The sequence below is a fragment of the Ostreococcus tauri genome (assembly GCF_000214015.3).
Source record: "Ostreococcus tauri WGS project CAID00000000 data, contig chromosome 02, whole genome shotgun sequence".
Lineage (NCBI taxonomy): Eukaryota > Viridiplantae > Chlorophyta > Mamiellophyceae > Mamiellales > Bathycoccaceae > Ostreococcus > Ostreococcus tauri.
In genome coordinates this window covers 66,558-85,748 of record NC_014427.2, presented here as the reverse complement: position 1 = coordinate 85,748, position 19,191 = coordinate 66,558, and the positions used below count along the sequence as shown (strand labels likewise).

Below are 19,191 nucleotides of genomic sequence, written 5' to 3'. Positions count from 1 at the left end.
TGAAGTTCTCCGTCTTTGCCTCCCCAAGGAGGAAGAAGACGACGAGACCGACGAGGCAGGACAGAGTGACCGACCCTCGAGTTACACTCTTCGGGTATGGTGACAATACATTGTGTCTTTTAGCAATATCAGATCATTACATCACATCACCACTACCGGGTGTTTTCACCTTGCGAAAATTCGTGAAAAACTTGATGCGTGACAAACACGAGTGAAATCAAGCGACGCGACGCAAACTTTAGACGACCAACCGCTCCGCGTAAGGCCGTCTCATGCGGCGTAAGGCCGTCTCTTTTTCCGCCTTAGCAGTCTCGTCTTCATCAGCCTAATGATAACGATGAATCCCAACCCAGACGGTGGGCCGTGGTGAGTGGTCACCCTCGGGTGGATTGGGTCGAGGTAAAAAATCGAGGTGAGCGAAGCGACGGAAGTTGGTTTTATACCTCTGCGAATGAAGAGGTCCAGGTCTGAAAGTCAGGGAAGCGGGCGTCGAATTTGCTTGCGCTCGTGTTCACGGCGACGACGGCAGAGAGACACACGTCGGGATGGTTCTCGCGCAAGAATTCGATGCGACTGATCACGCGCTCGCTCGAGGTGAGGATGCGGGCCAGGGATGCGGGCTTGAGGGCGTACTCGGAGACGGCACCCGGACAGGCGCGCTCGAGCTGCGTGCACCGGTCGGCGAGCGTTTTCGGGTTGGTAGTAAGAATGCGCGGGGAGTACATGATCATGGCCTCCACGGTTGCCTCGTTCACGCCCTCGGCGGCGAGCGTGGCGCGCATCGAGCGTAAATTCGCGCTCACACTGGATGAAATGTTCATCGAGAGAAGCTTTGGATGCGAATCGATCAGGGCGAACACGTCGGCGTATGGGAGCAGTTTGGAGAGCGCTCTGAGTTTCGCTGGAACCGTGTGCGTGAGATCCATGCTCAAAATCTGAGGGTTTCTTTCGATGAGACCTTTCAAATTCACCGTCGGCAAGAGCTCGCGTAAGAACTCCACCTTCTCCGCCGTCCAGTCTAAATCGCAATAAATTACCCTCGGACACCGCCCGACGATCAAACCGAGATCACATCCTGAAAGTGACGCCCCCAACCACAGCGAATCTTCTAACTGCGCCAGGCGCTCGAGCAAACGCACGGGATCTCGATATAATCCAGCCTTGGTCGCCTGCACGATGAGTCGCTCTCGATGCGCCTTCTTTTTCACCCCAACCCCAATCCAAAACGCATCCAAAATCTTCCTCTGCTCTCGCGACAGTCGCACATCCCCCGCTCCTTCGACCTGCTCTACGCTCACTGCCATGAGTCGCTCAATCAGATCCTCTCGAAGCAACATCTCGCCGTGTCCGTGATGGTACAGTCTGCGTCCGCTCCGCTCCTGAGTGCGTCTCGGATCCGGGACGACGCCCGAGGACGCCTCCGCCCCAGGAACCGCGCGCGTCGAGGGATTCGACAACGACGATGACGACGACGCCTCCATCATCGAGTGTGCGCGTGCGATGCGAGCGTCGCCCCACTCGGCGCGCGCGACGACGGACGATGCGTCTTTCCGACGCGCTTTACGCGCTCGCGGCGCTCTCGAGATGCGCGAGACGCTCGCGCGAGACGCGCGAGACGCGCGAGACGCGCGAGACGCCACGAGTAACGTCGACGCGCGCGCGCGCGCTTGAGCGACGCCGCGCATCGCTCGAAGACGCCGCGCGTGCCCAAGTGCGGTGAGGCTCGCCATCCTCAACCGCACACGCCGGCGCATGCGCGTCGTGGACGCGCGCGCGATCGTCCGTGCGATAACGACCCTCGCACGCGCTAACCGACGAATCGCACGGACGCACGCGTCGTCCAGAGCGACGCGCAGAGGGAGTTTCATGGCGACGTGCCCGAACGCGTGCTCGAGAGACACCCCCAAGCTCGCCCGCGACGAGTGCGAGCGCGAGCTCACGCAGAGACCGCTGTGGAGAATTCTTGAGCGCGACGACGAGTCTTTGGCCATCGTCCGGGCGTTCACGTCGAAGAATTGGTCGTGCGCGCTGGCATTCCTGAATGCGGTAAGCGTCATCGCCGAGCGGGAGGGGCACCATCCCGACGTGAAGATCAAGAATTATCGCGACGTCGTGGTGGAATTGAGCACGCACGCAATCGGGGGGGTGAGCGCGATCGACTTCAGGCTAGCAAAGATGATCGACGACGAGTGCGAGGCGACGTATTCACCGAAGTGGGCGCGTGACAACGGTTTGGGCGAATAGACGGACGACGGCGACGACACCGCGCGCTTCACGACAAGGGGTTCGACTCGTCGCGGTCCACAAATGATGTGTAAAGTATTTATGAATCCACGACGCCCGGAGCGCGCGCGACGATTGCTGCTCCACTCGACTCGTTCGCGTGTGGAGCGCGGTCGACGGCGCGTGACGTGTCAGTTCAACGCGCGCGCGCGCGTTCGCGGTCATCGCCCGTCGCGCGTTCGACGAGCGAGATCCACGAAACCGACCAAATCGGCGTGCGTCGCGCGTAAGAGAGCGTTGAAAACCGAGAGAGGTGTCGAATGTCTGATTTGGAATCGACCCCCGATGCGCGTGTCTCCGAGCTTCGCGAGGCCGTCGACGCTGCGCACGCGAGTGTTGTGGATGTGTTCTACCGTGCGTCGATTGCGCTCGGACCGCCGATCGCGGACGAGGACGTGGACGCATGCATAGCGACGGCGCGGGCGAGAGACGCGGTGCGAACGGGACGGAGCGCTCTGGCGCTTGCGATGGCGTATCGCGCGTGCGCGAGTGTGAGCGAGCTCGAAGATGAGGATGGTGCGCTGGAGAAGCTCGAGCGCGCGGCGGCGTGTGCGCGAGAGGCGGCGACGTTGATAGCGGATATGGAGGAGGCGAATACGAGAGAGAAAGTCGAGAGAGAGAAAACAGGCGAAATCGGGGTCGAGGTGTGCGACGCTTTGCGCGAGGCGACGTGGGCTAGCGTTTTACAGGGAAGATTACGTACGACTGGATGGCCTCCAAGTTTGCGGCCGAGCGATTTGCGTGATTTCGCGTGGTCGCTGCGACTCAGTCGGAGTGACGGCGGCCAAGATGCCAAGGGAGAAGCTTGCGCCGTGCGCGCTCTTCGCGCCCTGAGAGAAGCCTCCGTAGCGCGCGTCACGTACGTGGGTGAGGAATCGTTCGCTCACGACGATGTGGCTCTGGCATTCGTGGAAGATTTAGCCGAGGAGTTGCGCGAGACGTTTGCGACGACTGGCTCTCTGAGCGATCCAAGAAAGCCCGGGCGGCTGTTCGCCTGTGCGAAGGAGCTGGTCGATCAAACGCCCTCCATCGTGCGCACAGAACTCGTTCGTGTGGTGTTCGTTGAAGAACCGAAGACAGCGGTGGCGATTACGAGGCGATACCTCTCTCTGCTGGTGCACGCGGTTTCAGAAGTCATACAGACGCACGTCTGCGTCGCATGCGCATCGAGCGATCAACCGTGGTGGTTACACGTCGCGGACGAGTGTCGCATGTTCGATAATCACGTCTTGAGCACGCCGTACGCGAAGATTGATGAGACTCCGAAGATATTAGACGCATTAGTTCACGAGCATGCGCATGCCAAGGCGTGGATGGACGCTGAGTGCGAGCTTGCGACGTCACGAGCGAGCAAATCGTGGAGCGACGCAAAGTGTTGGCTCGTGAAGAGCGGAGACTCGGAAAATCGAACGCCTCGCGTGGCACACGACGTCGTTCAGGAGGTGAAGAATGCGTTTGAGAGCTCCAGAGGGCTGTCGAGATCTGATTGGCGTCTGTATTTTGTAGACAGAGTAGCGACACCACTCCTAGAGGAGTTTAGGGAGGAGTGCGAGTCGCGAGCGGTTGGTTCGAAAGGATTGGGATCGCTCGTCGCGTCGACTGGGAGTTGGCACTCGGGTGCGTCCGGTACGAGCGTGGTGGCAGCAACGGTGAATGCATGCGTATTCGTTGCCCAAGAGCTCCGCGTGCTGGCAGAGGAGACGCACGTGCTAGAATTTGGCGGCGAATCGCGTCTAGAGGCGCACGCGAGTAAGTTTGAGAAGTTTAATGCGCGCTGGATAGAGGCCATCTCGGACGCCGCGGTGACGCAATTCACGGACAAGGTGCTTGGAAACGCTTACACGGGTTTGACGCACTTTCAACCGTATGAATGCGTCAGGAACGACGACGAGGACGAAGATGGGACTCGGAATCCCGCCCCGAGTGCATTTTTGATCACAGCGCTCGGGGGCCTTCATGAGCGCGTCGAAGACGCACGAACAGCGCTCGAAGTCACGTCGTTCGAAAAGTGTCGACGTGCGATGGTGAGCAAAACAGCTCAAGTCATCGTCGACCGCATTGTGTGCGTCGCCATCTTCTCTAGAGCGGGCACGAAGCAGTTAGAGCGCGATGTAGTCGCGTACTTAGACGTCTTCTCGACGACATCGGCGAAGAACGAGGGGTCTTCCGCGCTCAGGTCGAAGATTCTCGAGGAGTGCGTGGCGGTGTTGTCGTGCGACGCCTCAGTCGCGCGAGCTCTCGTCCAAGCGCTTCGAAGCGACGGGATCAAGGGTCTGGCGATCGTGAACGCACTCAAAGCCGAGCTTAAGATATTTCAACTCGACGATCAAACCCTTCTCCGCGTGCTCTCCCGCCGAGCGGACTCTTGCAATGTGTAGAGGCGATGCGAAAGCACGAAACAGTTGAATACAACGACCTCTGTCGTCCCTCTCATTGACAAATCGATTGCGCGAGTGAGCGAGCGAGCGAGCGTGTGAACTTAACTGCAACGCTTCCTCCTACTTTCGACTGCAGACCGCTAAAACAAAACCTACTCGACACCGAACCCGGCCGCGCGCCTGTGCGGCCGGCGAGCGCAACCCTCGCTTGACGGTTGGTTTGCGCGTCACGTCCTTCGCGCGTCCGGATCGTGCACGATCAGCTCCTCGATGCACCAATCCTCGTACGAGCCATCCGGGAGATATCTTCGAACGACGAACGGCACTCTCTTCTCCCGGAGCTCCTTCCCCGCGATCTCCAACGGATCCGTCTCGCCCTCGAGCTGCACGAGCACCGGCGCATTCATCGAGATCTGCAACGCGCGCGTTCCCAGAACCCTCGCCCGTTCGTACTTCGTCATGTACGGCGTCGTCGTTCGCAAGTGTCTCGGTACCGCCCCACCGGTTCCTCTTCGACCGTGCGTACCGAGCGCGTCGCCTCGCTCGTCGCTCTCGACGATCACCCGTCCGTCCGCGTCCCCCCCCTCGAGGTCTCGTTCATCCTCGTCCTCCGCCGCCTCGAGCGCGTCGACGACGTCGTCGACGTCGTCACCGTAATCCTCGCGCTCGTCCTCCATCGCGCGACGCGATCGATCGACGTTCGACGATCGATCGACGCGCGTGCGACCGAGGCGACGGCGCCGCCGCGACCGAGGCGCGTCGACGTCGGCGCACGCAACGCAATCGACGCGCCGCGCCAATGCGCAGCGACACCACGGGCGATTCGTTTCGTCTGGATGATTGTACGTCCCTAGGGGTGGGGGAAATTTTACCTGCAAGATGCAAGAGCAAAATTGCAGGTGCAAATTGCAGGTGTTTTGGGGCGTCTTGCGCAAGAGATTAGGGGTGGGCGCCCGCACACGCGGGTGTTTTTAAGGGGCTCCGACACGCGATTCAGGGGCGGCGGCGTCAAATTATCGTGTGGATTAGGGTTTAGTTTAGGGTTTAAGGGTGATCATATGGGTAAACAGTATAATTATAATGTTCGGACAAATGGCATCTTCCTACCTACTCTGGAATATGGGGGCATTTTGCACCTGCAAGATGCAAGTGCAATGCAAATTGCGGCAGTTTCGGGGTGTCTTGCGCAAGTCCCCCGCCCCTAGAAATGCGCGCTGATGTGCCATGATGACGTGTTGACACTGCACATCAAATAATTATTTTCGCTGAAATTCACGTCCAAAACACACGAACTTCGATCGGACCTCTTACAGCTACACGCGCGCAAAGACAATTCACGTTTTTCACACTTTTTTCCATTTCACTTGTATTTCACGTTGTTTCCCTTGAGATATTAGGGGTTGTTTTCATACACGGCTCAGTACCGAAACCGGCGGTCGGACAGTGTCGGAAGAGTACATATCGATTAAAATACCGTTGGAGAATTATGAGAGAATCTTTGAAGAACTGCTTCATCTACGAGTTTGAGGATTTCAGCGCCCCCTCTCCAACCCCATCAAATCGAATAAATCCAAATTCAACGCACATTTTGTGCAATCTTGAATACTTTATGTTCGGTTCTTTGTGGAAAATGTAAAAGGTTTCGTCGTAAAGGCGTTGGAAGAAACGTTTCGCCACTGGCTCGCGTGAAACTTCGAGCGCGCCGCGGCCGAACAGTTGCTCGCCGACGATCAGAGAGAGCCACGACTGATGTATTTCGTTTGAATTTGAAATAATCGTGCCCGCGTGTATTTCCACGAGCATTTCATCGACGCGGACGTCGGCGTCGAACCAGCTGCCGTACGTGCTCCATTCGCAACCTTCGCAATCAATTTTTAGTATGTCTATAGTCCTCCCTTTGTGACCCAGCGCGGCGACGATGTCTGCTAAGCTTTTCAAAGCACTTCCAGCGGGTTCATGTGCTCCCCCTAATCCCCAAGGATGAAAGTGGACGCCGCACGGTTTGTTTCGCGGGTTCGGCACGGTATGATCGAAGTTCGATCATACACGTGTTCGATCATCGAACACGTGTATTTCGCACGCGCTCGACACATCCTGCATGATTGCTTCTTCGAAACTAAAGTCATCGGAACTCCCGACGCTGTAGATCAAACAGTCTGTTCCCTTCGCACGCAGACGGTTTGGGTCGCACAACCACTTTCCGCCCTCGCCAGCTGGACCTATGCGTTCTTCGCGCGCGCACGTGACGGCGGGCTCTACGTTATCTTGGTACCAGCCGTCGGCTCTTTGCGTGCCTCCGCTGGAGACGGTGTCGAAAAGCGCGTAGCGCTCGAGTTTTGCGTCGTTAATCGCGCGAAGCGCGCGATCGAAGGCGTCGTCCGCGTCTTTTGCGACCGGAGCCGTCGAACGCGTCTTCGGTTGTACGCACGAGTGCTCAACGATCACTTGACCACGCGCGGACTTGACGAGCAGACGCCGTGCGAGCAAGGCGAAAGACGTCGCGATGAGCAGCAACACACAAAGTTCACGCACGTGCTTCACTCGCGCGAGCGCAGATCGGTTCGACGCGAGGCGAAACATGAAACGAACGACGAATATTGGGGGAAGAGACTGGAAAAGCGAGCGTTTCGTCAACCAACATCCACGAGCACGGATGCGTTCGCGAAGTCGTGGCCGCTCCGCGAGAGCGGAGCGGTAATTTTCTCCTTGCAGGTTGTACAAGTTCGTTCGCCCAAATCGTACTACGAAAGATGACGACGGTCGCGTGGGTGCGACGACGCGCGGACAGCGTCAAGTTAGAAGTGCGATGGCAATCCCACGCGTCATCGAGATTTGCACGCTGTAAAACTATGCGAGGCATTCAAAATGGGTCTGTTGTCGTCCCTTTCTGGCGTTTTCGTCACGACGTAGTGGCCGCGTCGTCCGTTTCGCTTGAAGCCATGTAACTTTGAAGCATCAGGTTTTTCACGAATTTTCACAAGGTGAAAACACCCGGGAGTCGGTATGACGCAATGCCATGATACCGCTAAAATTCACAATGTATGAAGTATTTGGCGCTTCGCGACTCGTCAGTCATGTAGGGACTCTCCCAACCGGTGGGATATAAATTTTTCCGGTCGCGGCGAGAACACTCGATTGGAATCTGTGTGTGAAGACATTGTCGCCGTACCAGTATACTACTCGCCTCCGAATTGTTACTGATCGAAAAGCGAGCTAGGGTTTGGTTAGGGTTTATCTAGGGTTTGGGCAGGATTCAAGGTGTCTTTTCAGACTTTTCACTTTCAACAACCCGAAATTACCGTGGTACCGGTTTAGGTTAAAATTAAATATGCGACTTCGGTGTTGTTAAGGGTACATTGTTGTAACTTTTTTGATATTTGTCGTTTATGCTTTTTGAAAATTGTGTTTGACGCGTCATTCAACACGCTATCCAACGCAATTAAGTTTGCTCAATTCGGCGCAGTACTCGCAAAGTTACATTCGATTAAGCGTCGCGGTTGGACTTTGAAATGAATCCAATTTACCCTTAAGGTCGACGCCGCGGGACTTAGCGACGCGCGCGACGCTCAGAAATGGGGTAAACGCGGAGTGCGCGATGGTAAACCTACGCGTGCGTCCAGATCAAGCGTCGGATGGCGATTCTGATGACCACGGCGACGACCACGGGTGCGGATGTTCGCGAGAGATTTCACTTTTCGCGTGCGATTCTAGTTGCCTGTGGAGCCGATCGATCGTTCGCGAGTGCGTCGCGACGCGGCGGTTTTACAATCTGAAAACTGACGGGTGCTTAGTGAACGTAGTGTCGCTGCGCTTGCGCTCGTGGGGCTTGCTGGAAACGACATCCAACGGCCGCGAGTCGCACTGGGAAGGGCGCGCGTGGCGCGGCTGAGGAGAAGGAGACGGCGACGCAGTGAATTGCGTCGCTTAAGTGCTTCGAGGAAGTTCTATGTGGCGAAAAACGCGGGTTTGGCGATGACAGATCCCAATTATTGGTCTCTTGCCAAGGTGGCGGAGAAGTTCAAGTTGAAGTCGCCGAACCCGGTCGTCGTTCTGAGCAAGCATCTCAAGGCGCGTGGCGTGAATTTGCGAAGCATGAAAAATGGTGGCCAAGACGTTCAAGAAGAACTTGGTGATCAAAGAGAAGTTCGAGACGATGAAAATGAGATCACATCAGGTCCTCAGAGCGGACGAGTTGGCAATTCCGGGCGAAAACCGCTGACTGAATTGCAAGTGTACTATCTCTCCATTGTCACTCCAGACTACTCTTCGACGAGTGGCATGTAGGTGGTCTACCCCACCAAGTTTTGTAAGACTGTTGAAATGAATTATCAAGCTGTTCTGGCGTGTCCTATACGCTTCAAGCTCTTCTACACGCGTAGCGTCAAGGTGCGAAGTAGTCCGTTGAATCATTCGAGCCCTTGCTATTCTCCTGTCCAGTGCTGTGTCATCCGTGTGTACGACGGCATCGACAACTTCCGCAGGGTGTCCTGCGTTTCTGTCCCGCCGCTCAGCCAAACGATGCGCGTAATATTCCGCGTCCTCCACGTCACGCTCGTGCCACACCTGGACCACAGCGGCATCTTGCTCTTCAAAATCTCCCACATTCACAGCCTCTAGCCGAGAGTTGTAATCTCGCAACAACCGTCGCCGTGTGAGTATGTTGTGTAAAACAAGACACGTGCGCCACGTATTTTTGATTTGCTCGAAGTCACGAGTAAGCGACGGTATTCGTAGTATTTGAAATCGTTTTTTCAGTTGCCCAAAACACCTCTCAACATCTTTTCTCACTGACTCCAGTCTCTCGTTCCATGCATACTCGAACTCCGTCGGGGCGGAGATTGTCGCCATTTTCGTACAGTGCGTGTTGAAACCACCATCACATATCGTATACACTCCTTTCGCCGTGACAGTGTTTCCAGACACATCAAGTAAATCATACTCGTAGTCCGAATACAGCGTGTTTGTTTGCAGTGCGTTGTGGTACTCATCATCTAAGATAAGAGTTTTATCGTTCGACGCCCCGGGACCTACACGCGTCGCGTGTAGCACGATGCAGTCATTATCGACTGTGACGACACTCGCGTACGTTGCTGCACCCTTGCGCCCGTTATAAAACATTCGATTGGTCACAGCGGGTGCAGCATCCCAAGGCATGTGGACAACGTCTACACTACCGACGCAACCTGGAAAACCCTGCGCGCGATACACGCGCTCCGTTGCGCGTATACTGTCCAGTGTTTTCGGATAGTGCACGTGCCTCGAGTAATACGCGTCACTCGAGAAGTACGGGGCGAACTTCCGCGTGAAGAACTCTCTGAGGACAGGTACGGACACGAATGCACACTCCGCTATAGTCGGCCAGTGCGCACCACTCGCGAGACGCTTGAAGCTCGCCATGAGCAATAGCCGAGGAGGCACACTCGCACTTCTCGTTCGCTTCCGGAAAACCCCTGCTGTCGTCATTTCATCCTCGAAATCGCAGAACAACTCGTGAGGAATTCGAAATCTCTCCTCGAACTCGTCCAACAGCAACGGATGGCTCTCGACGTTCTCGCGGTCGATGTACTGGTGCCAGAAGCCCGTACCCCATTCGCCATACCAGCGCGCGTGGCCCTGGCGGTCACGAAAGCGCGGCCGCTCCCGCAAGAAAACCTGCCTTGGACGTCGAAACGCCTGCTGGGAGCCGGCGTCAACATCCTCTTGCGATGACACGTCCTCATCGTCGTCCTCGTCACTGAAGGATCCAGTAAGAAGAGCGGTGTGGATGACGGCGAGACGACGCACCGTCTCCGCGCGTCGCCTCACCATCGCGTGACTCACACGGCGCGACGTCCGCAGCCTACGCGCCCGCGACTGACGTCGTGACCGCAATCGCCAACCACCCGCGTACATGCACACTGTTTAATCATATGAACTTAAACCCACCACGTCGTGCACACCGCGATGTTCCACGCCAAACCCTGGACGTCGCTAGACGCGCATGGTCCGCGGCTTCCATCAAGCGAGCGAGCGCGCCGTTTCTCGCGCGCGTCCACCGTCGAGCGCCGATAGTCTTCTGTTCTTATTTTCGCAATCTCTTTTTCACTTTTTCAAGCAAGCTAAAAAATGGCCCCAAAATTATAGAGTTTTAGCAATCTCTTCTTCAGCCTAAGGCTGTTAGTTGAGGGACACTTATGACTTGCGAAGATCGCACGCGATGCTACTTCCCACTCATCCATGTCCACATACGTTTCTGACGCAGTTGAGTTACTCGTGAACTGAATGATGTGATATTCAACCCATGAAGGTGCAAAGTATAGAGAGTAGTACTAGGGATTTCGAAAATAATGTATGTGTCGAAAAAACCTGAATTAATTAACATGCACGTTTTCTCGCGCCGTCGCTCGTCACTCCGCGTCGCGCGCGCGCCCGGGCGGCGCGGAGGGACATCATCTATCCGTTTCTCGCGAGATCCGACCGTTTAAATTTGAATTCAGCGCGTGGGTGTTGACGGAAGACGACCGTTGGAGCTCGATGGGCGTGTTAATCTTTCGAGCAGATTCTGCCGCGCATGACGGGCCCTCGCGCGCGCCGGAGCGCGTCGCCGACCGGGTCGACGGCACGTAACGGCTCTAAGAAGTCGTCTCCGCGATCGGAGGCGCGTGCGCGCGCAGCAGGGGCGACGGCGGCTCCAGTTCGGTACGACGAAGATGGGCGCGTCCAAGTGGCCAAGGATGCTCGCAAAGTCGCTGTTGCTTTGCTCGCAAACAAACGTCGCCGGGCGCTTTCTCCAGAGAATATCGCAAAGGTGAACGCTACGGCATTATTTCTCGTCACTGTGAGCTTCTCGTATGGGTTGATCAAGCAACACGCGTTCCTCAACCGCGTGAGGCGATCGATGGAAGAGGAGGACGTGAAGCGCGAGGCGCACGCGCTGGTCACTGAAGAGTGCGCTTCGACTTCGGATGCGTCGGAAAACACCATGGACGTCGCGGATGATCTTGCTCGCACTCGCTATGCAGAGCACGTACGGAATCCACAGCCGTTCTTCGTCCAAACGGTGCACGCATTCAGTCGCGGTGACGTGACGGCAATGGAGGCTGTCGCAGAATTGCGGCGCGTCGGTGTACGGGTCACCAAAGCGTTTATGGAGAGCGCGCGCTTGGCTCTGTCGTTCAAGGATCCTATTCCGCATCACTCCGCGTGTGAAGACGGTCGCGGAAGGCCGGGCGCCTTGAGCGAGCCGTACGTGAAGCAACTGGCAAAGATTGTCAAGCACTACATCAGACAAGGGATACGTTTGAGTCAAGCAACCATTCTATCGATCGCGAGGAACTTCTATCTCGATGAGCACGGCTCAGTTGCACCTCTGAACGCACTCGGATCGGCTTGGTTCTATCGATTCATCGCAAAGAACGGCATCGAATCGTCTCTGTACAACCCGTTGGATGCGCTGAGAGCGAACTCGGCAACTGAGCACAACGTGCGAAACTTCTTCGAAAGGGTGGCGCGCACGGCGGTCCGATACGGCTTCGCGGTTTGGAATGCCGACTTCGACGTGAATTCTAAACTCAGTGAGATGATCATTTGGATTGAATCGAAGATGAGCCGCGTGTTCACGCTTGACGAGGCGAAGGTGCAACTCGCCTACGAGAAGGGTGTGCGGGGTGTGCGCTTGTTGATTATTCGCGGCGAAGATAACCAGCGTCCGGCGGTCACGGCGAACAATGCTTTCTCGGCATCCGTCATGGGTTGCAGAAATCTTGCCGGTGAAGCGCTCGCACCCTATTTTGTTTGCAATCAGGAGCCAGATGTTGATGATGATTTTGACATCCCCGGAACTATCGTGGACACCACCACGGGTGAGTGCCAAAAGGCTCAATGGGTCCGAGGCACGAAGAAAGGATCGTTCGACGCGTACGCGTTCGCGACGTATCTGAGAGATCATCTGGCGCCATGTATTCCAGACTTATCCAAGGAGAATCCGGCGATGGTGATTTGTGACGGCGCCTACACGCACGTCAAGGACGAAGTTGTCGAGTTATGCGCGGCGATGGGGATTCTACTGATCGTGCTCCCGCCTCACTGCACGCATCTTCTACAGGGCGAAGACTTGTACCACTTCGGCAAGTTCAAAGGTTCGTTTCGACTTATCCGTGCTGAGATCGAAGCTGCGAAGTCACTCGCGTCAGCATGGTTCATACAGCAAGTCACGCGCGAGGGTGTGGCGGTTTCATTTGGCCAGTGCGAGTTCTGGTACGCCATCCGAGAGGCATGGAAGGGCGCCTGGACGAAAGAGGCAGTTGGAAAGGGATTGAAAATGCAAGGCCTTGTCCCTTTCACTCGTGCGCCGTTTTGGAAGCACTTTCCAGATCACGTTCGCGAGCGCCCCGAGGAGCCTGAGGACGCTCGTGTACTTGACGCGGAGTCGCGCGCCGAGCGGTGCGCCGAGCGCATATCTATTCCAGGAGCCCCTGGATTAAGAGTGATCGCTCGCTCTGACAATTCCACGTTCAACATGAGTTTCGATGGTAGTCCAGAGTCGTTCGCGAGAGCGCCGCTGAACATCGAAACTATGAAGCAAGTGCTCGAGAATGTGAACACTGTGAACATCGCAGACGCCGACCGTAACATCATCAACCAAGTGTTTCAAGATGCGATGGCGAAAATAACAAGTAAGGTGGTCACAACGGTGCGTAAGAAGCGGAAAAGTCGTAGATACGACCGCTTCGACGAGGTGACGGAACCAGTGATGGCCCGCCTCGCAGCTGACCGCGACAAGCGAGAGAAAACGAAGAAGAGAACGCACGATGCAGCTAAAGATACCAGCGACGGCCGATACAAAAGCAATACGGACGCCGTTGACTTCGTCAAGGCGCTGTATGAACGCTTCGAAGCCACTGGTTCGCTGGAGAAGTCGCTTACAAAAAAAGAACTGATACACGTGATGCGCGCAAAGCGAATTGAGCTCCCGCAAGCACCGAGCCTGGAGTGCTTACGAAACAAGCTTAAAGAGGTTGATGAGCGGCTCTACGAAGCAAACTTGAACGCACCAAGCGTCAAGATTGGGCGTAAACCGAAAAGACCACGGCAAACGCCCGCCACGCTCACTGAAAGCGCGCATTGCGAGGTCTCGTGTCAGGAAGACACCACGACAGCGCAACTTGCCGGCGACGAAGCGGTCGGCCAGATCGTCGCGGAATAATCTCAAACTTTTACGAAGTGTACAAAAATGTATTTCAAATCATGATGCAAAGTTTCACGTAGCGCTGCGCTCGCACGACGTCGCCATATCGAGTCGAAGACGTCAAATCTAGACCCTGAGGCGCTCCAAAATTCACCATCGGCTCGAACCATTATTTTTCAGAAAATTAACACGAAAATTCATGATTTTCGTCCGAACCTCGACGACGCGATACTGAGCGAGAGACGACGAGCGATGGCTCGTTGGAAAGCTCGTAAGTTTTCCTAAAATATATTCTCGAATGAGCGCAATCGGCGCACGCGTCGCGACGCTAGACGCGCGCAAACACGAAAATTAACATTTTTCATACTTTTTACCGAAATCCCTTGTAGTAGTAGTAGTAGTAGTAATCCAAAAGTAGCTGGAGTGTATTGATGCACCATCCGGGAGTCGAACCCGGGTCTCGAGCTTGGAAGGCTCATATCCTAACCGTTGGACTAATGGTGCGTCAGACGGATACGTGTGCGCACGGAATAAATCCAGATTAGCGTTCGCGGGTCTGAGCATACCTCGTCTCAGACTTATGTCTCATATCTTGCTCGTCGTCTGACGAGTGTTGATTACAATGTTCCTTCAGTTGTGTCAGGGCCCATGCCTCTCTCCGTCAATATATGGTGTCGATATCCATTTCCGTCGTGTAGTATTCAATAACGATAAATATCGAGTCGAAATTGTCACGATATCCCCTCGCCGATCGGTAGTATTAATTTTCTTGACTCGCCTGTGAATGTGTTCGGCCAGCCGTTTGGTGATGGGGAAATCACTCACCACCATAATTAAAACGCTGAACGAATTTGCAATCTGCATGTAGTCCGTTTCATCCAGATTTTGCAACATGCCCTTCGTAAGGCGATGTTCCCACTTGTACAGAACCTTCAAAAAGTCTCGGAAGCTATCTTCACAGCTTTTACTGCTCAACGATGAGCGAAACTCTTGAAGAGACCAGCACTCTCGTTCATACACATCTTTTGACCTCCAGCGTGAGAGGACTTCAAAACTATGTACCATGAAAATTGCGAAGAACTTGCTTTCTAGTTCGCTGCAAGCATAAATGGACTGTGAAGCACTCAATAGTAAACGATCATAAAAATGAAGAATACTGAAACCTGGCGAATCGTGTCGACCTATGAGGTCGACGAAGACTGCGCTGTACAAAGCGTCTGCATGAGATACTTTAGATCTTAGGAAAACAAGATTTTGCAGCACGAAAACAACAACAGCCGTTCTGTTTCTACTCACTACCCATCTCGACATATTCTCCTGCAAGTATTTTCGGATGTCTGCATAGTGTAAGAGCAAAGATTTCAGTTCAGCGGCTAAATCACGGACTCGTTGGCCGGCCGCATCATGTAAAGATGAACATTTTTGTTCCATGCGCGTGCTTTCCGTTGTGAGTGAACTATCGACAGACGCCTCAGCTCCTAACTTTGCATACAAGTGCTTTGGCACATATATACTTTGAATATCGAATGTCCAAAAAGCCATATAAAGCTCTGGAGAAATAATTTCCCAAAACAATGGTGAGCACGTGGCCTGGACAGCTTTTGTAACTTCACCCCAGTACTGGAGATCTTCATCTATACAAACTGAGTCTCCTTTGAACTCAACGGACGGAATAACTTGCAAAAGAACTGGACGATAAACGTGAAACGCGATCGATGTATCAATCTTGTGCTCCAAGACAAGACTCTTGAAGCTGGGTAACATTTTCCTGTATTCGTGTGTGGTATACGCTTGCTGTATGAACGATATGTATTGAAGCAGAATCACGTGGCACTCATCAGAAAGTTGACTGATGAATTTGGTCTGTGAGCTTTGAGTCTTGAGTGCCACCTCTTGGCGACACTTGGCTACAGTAAGCAATAGCGGGATCGTATGGTGACCATTTTCTAATGCTATTTTCAACCTCATGATGCCATAAGCTGGCCCTTTCTGACTACCTGCATGGTCACTGTAGTTTCGGAATAGTTCTCCTGTCGCAGCTCTATGAACTTCGCTCATGCTCATATCCCTGAGGATATCGATACGAGTCAATTTCGATACAAGCTCTTTCAGTATCAACAAATTCAACACTTGCCCTCTGTTCACACTTTTTAAAATATATTGCAGAAGGCTGCTGAGCTCGATGTGGTGATATCTCCGATACAATGCACCGCAAAAAGTACAAAGCGCAGAAAACCAACGCGATATGTTTTGACCATCCTCTTTGAGCTTTGGTTTTGTATCGGAGAACTGTCGGATAGCGAAGAAAAGTAGCGTATCGAGCATGAGCATGTTGCAGTATTTTAAAGAGTGCACAATTTGGTCAATCATGTTGGGATATGCTTGAACTTGTTGTAAAATTGCGCTTGAAACTGATAATGGATTAGAAAGGGCAAGTTTACCCAGCTTACGACCTAGATCTTTTACGTTTTCATTTGAAAGTCTTCTTAGCACTCTCTGGATTGCTCGAGCGGCACTTTCTTTTGTTCTCTTCATGTGAGTAACACATCGGACGTCTGTTGCGTATGCATAAATCTTACTGCGCTTCGAGAATGGTAAATAACAAAGCACTTTCCACACTAGATCGCATAAAACAGGATTAGGTCTCAGAAGTGCCAAACCGGGCATGATACATTTCGAGAGTAGGACGTCAACCAAGTCCACGTCGTCTGCCGAGGTTTCCAGTATGAATAACAAGTAACGAAGAAGTTGTTCTGTCAACACGCTGTGGCAACATACATTTGGACCAAGAAAAAAAACCGCTTGAACGACTGCTGGAAGCTGTCCTCGGTGCATTAGGCGGATTTCACTTTCAATAACCTGTTTGATGTGCACACACACATTTGCACGAAAGTCCGGAAGTGCGTGAGTAGTCACACCGAGTTTCAAAAGTTGTCGCAGTGGTCTTTCTAGTGTAGTCAATGCATCCGTGATGCTAATTGAGTTTAAGAAAACCATTTTAGAGTCATGAAGACTTCTTTTGTCCACTGAAGCCTTGGTAGTAAAAATATTGTTATCTGGAAACAAGTAATGATATATTGTACTGATGTCAATACCGCGGTAATTAGGTACCGGTGACTCCGATGACGATATTGCTGTTATCATTCTAAGTAGATTTTTTCGTTGAACTCGAGTAGCACAGCGTAACATCCGAAAACCGAATAGCTCCTCTATATGCCACTGGACTAATAATGCCCACGTCTCCGCAAGCTGATTTGCACTTTTAGGCTCAAAATCACTTCCAATCAGCGCTAACATAGTGTCAAAAACTCGACGCGGATCGAATTGAAAGTCACCACCAATAATTTGACTCTCATCTAACATACATGCGATCGTTCCACAACCTTTCAGATATTCAGCCTTAATGGTTGATAGCATACGTGCAAAGCCTTCGAGTTCATCCATAAATAAGTACAATTTTTGCAGTTGGTACGTCACCTTGGCGTTGATCCTCGTTAGTTTTCTATACCATTCCTCCACGGCGACTTTCTCAGACTCCAACAAATCTCCGTCGGCGTAGCTCAGTACATTCGCTATGGATCGTGGTTGCTCGCGCCAACTCCGACTTTCGATTTCTCTCACTCCCATGACGCTTTCGGAATTCTGATCTGCGTGAGAGCATACCCAGATGATATCGGGTTCTTGACAGTCTTTGTCACACACGTCCATGGGTGACATCAATCGCTAGGCGTGTTTAGTCAGTTTTGCTCAGGTTGACAGCTCGTCTGAAGCGCGCTAGTACTCTTGGAGACGTCGCGCGCCTATTTGCGTATGAACGTCACAGTTGATGTCGTCGGTTGACAGTCCAACTGAAGTGAAGACGAGTCGGCAAGTTGCGCGCTTCCTCACGAGAGGGAACAATTGCCGCCGTGCCGACCTTCAGTCTGAAGGTCTGAAGGGTGCAGACCTCCAGATGAGCTTCAGACACCAGACTACTTGCCACGCTCCGGTACAGAGTTTCTTTGTACTAGAGGGGCCATTAGGAGAAAACAGACAAAATTAATAATGGCGTTTGGGCCAATGGCGTTATAGTATTATCAGCCTAGATAAAATCACCTCTCTCTTAGTCGGCCCTATAAGTTCCATAATATATCCGAAACTGTACTAATGGACATCAGACTAAGAATGTTACCGCAACGAAACGCACGCTTGGGCGAGCGTTTCGGAAGGAGTTCGTCGCTTCGAACCGACCAGACAAACAACGAGCGCACGCGCATGGAATTTTAGATCCACAGCTCGACCGAATCATGGACATCAGCATGACTCTACCGTGGTCATACGTCATAGAGTTCGTTTCGTGCACGGATGAACTCGAGGTATGGTCCGGAACCTTATTAAACTCGTCAGGAAAAGACGATTCGCCGGACTCGAATGGATCCCCCCCAGGGCACTCAACGACTCACATGCATCTGACCTCTGGACTAGTCAGTCAAGTTGTGCTCGACGGCTCGTTCAGTGACGACGTTCTTTCGCGAGCGAATAGGTTCACAGAAACCGCAATCGCACGCGAGGCTTTTGTAGATTTGAGCTTGCTTGGAATAGCGACGCTCACATCAGAGTGTCGTTTTCTCTTGCACTTCTTCTGCATCTCAGCCAATCAGCTGCAGTCGAAACTACGAAGTGTTCAAATACGCGAACAAGTATCGCCCATGGGAAATATTCGGCACTGGGACGCCAACGGTTCAGATTTTATGATGGGAAAACAGAGTTGCTACGTGGTCGCCGTCTCTCAGATGGAGCGAAAATATTATGATAACTTTGCATACGACAGTCCATACAACCGTGACAAAATCGCAGTAAGCGACCATGTACTGCACATCAAGTCCAACATACCTGTCGACGATGAGCATCAAACTTTCTGTGCGAGCATTCTGAGAGATGTTTACAACTTTGACTCAGGCTTGTTCAAGATATCACGCACAGAAGTTGAAAGTATGGACCCTCAACAACGATGCTTACTCCTCTCAACAAGCGACGTATATTTCAACAATTCAATGCATAGTTTCAAATCGAGCGCGTTGCGCGTTTATGTCGGCATCTCGTGGAATGATTTCGAACAAATATGCAGTATATACGGTCCGCAACTTTCTACTTACAGGAATACTGGTACTTCAATGAGCGTTGCATCAGGCAGAGTCGCGTATCACTTTGATTTCAAAGGATGTGCTGTAACTGTGGATACGGCATGTTCCTCTTCTTTAGTAGCTTTAAAACATGCATTCAGTACGTCTATGAGCCTCCAAGACTCTATGGCACTCGTTTGTGGTGTCAACCTGATTTTGACGACTACGATGACGCTTCGTTTCCACGTTGCCGGTATGTTAT

General features: G+C 53.1%; 8 protein-coding genes across 8 annotated transcripts, besides 1 other annotated feature; 3 read left to right on the top strand and 5 right to left on the bottom strand.

Annotated features, from left to right (window-relative positions):
• Positions 1-437: 437 nt before the first annotated feature.
• On the bottom strand, positions 438-1,481 carry OT_ostta02g00330 (unnamed product; the record flags this gene model as incomplete). Its single annotated transcript, XM_003074717.1, has 1 exon — positions 438-1,481. The coding sequence occupies one exon, from the start codon at positions 1,479-1,481 to the stop codon at positions 438-440; it is 1,044 nt and encodes a 347-aa protein (XP_003074765.1).
• Positions 1,482-1,866: 385 nt separating this feature from the next.
• On the top strand, positions 1,867-2,244 carry OT_ostta02g00320 (Transcriptional coactivator/pterin dehydratase; the record flags this gene model as incomplete). Its single annotated transcript, XM_003074716.2, has 1 exon — positions 1,867-2,244. The coding sequence occupies one exon, from the start codon at positions 1,867-1,869 to the stop codon at positions 2,242-2,244; it is 378 nt and encodes a 125-aa protein (XP_003074764.2).
• A 299-nt stretch (positions 2,245-2,543) lies between these two features.
• OT_ostta02g00310 (RINT-1/TIP-1) lies at positions 2,544-4,661 on the top strand (the record flags this gene model as incomplete). The annotated part of the gene is made up of 1 exon (XM_003074715.1): positions 2,544-4,661. The coding sequence occupies one exon, from the start codon at positions 2,544-2,546 to the stop codon at positions 4,659-4,661; it is 2,118 nt and encodes a 705-aa protein (XP_003074763.1).
• A 227-nt stretch (positions 4,662-4,888) lies between these two features.
• OT_ostta02g00300 (DNA-directed RNA polymerase, subunit K/Rpb6) lies at positions 4,889-5,338 on the bottom strand (the record flags this gene model as incomplete). Its single annotated transcript, XM_003074714.1, has 1 exon — positions 4,889-5,338. The coding sequence occupies one exon, from the start codon at positions 5,336-5,338 to the stop codon at positions 4,889-4,891; it is 450 nt and encodes a 149-aa protein (XP_003074762.1).
• Positions 5,339-6,176: 838 nt separating this feature from the next.
• Positions 6,177-6,464, bottom strand: OT_ostta02g00290 (Methyltransferase domain; the record flags this gene model as incomplete). The annotated part of the gene is made up of 1 exon (XM_003074713.2): positions 6,177-6,464. The coding sequence occupies one exon, from the start codon at positions 6,462-6,464 to the stop codon at positions 6,177-6,179; it is 288 nt and encodes a 95-aa protein (XP_003074761.2).
• Positions 6,465-8,831: 2,367 nt separating this feature from the next.
• OT_ostta02g00277 (Harbinger transposase-derived nuclease) lies at positions 8,832-10,553 on the bottom strand (the record flags this gene model as incomplete). Its single annotated transcript, XM_022984968.1, has 1 exon — positions 8,832-10,553. The coding sequence occupies one exon, from the start codon at positions 10,551-10,553 to the stop codon at positions 8,832-8,834; it is 1,722 nt and encodes a 573-aa protein (XP_022840666.1).
• A 658-nt stretch (positions 10,554-11,211) lies between these two features.
• On the top strand, positions 11,212-13,845 carry OT_ostta02g00275 (DDE superfamily endonuclease, CENP-B-like; the record flags this gene model as incomplete). Its single annotated transcript, XM_003074710.2, has 1 exon — positions 11,212-13,845. The coding sequence occupies one exon, from the start codon at positions 11,212-11,214 to the stop codon at positions 13,843-13,845; it is 2,634 nt and encodes an 877-aa protein (XP_003074758.2).
• A 621-nt stretch (positions 13,846-14,466) lies between these two features.
• On the bottom strand, positions 14,467-17,535 carry OT_ostta02g00270 (THO complex, subunitTHOC2, N-terminal; the record flags this gene model as incomplete). The annotated part of the gene is made up of 1 exon (XM_022984967.1): positions 14,467-17,535. One exon carries the CDS (start codon positions 17,533-17,535, stop codon positions 14,467-14,469), a length of 3,069 nt encoding a protein of 1,022 aa, XP_022840665.1.
• Positions 17,536-18,113: 578 nt separating this feature from the next.
• Positions 18,114-19,191: part of a sequence feature (OT_ostta02g00260) that runs on past the window's edge.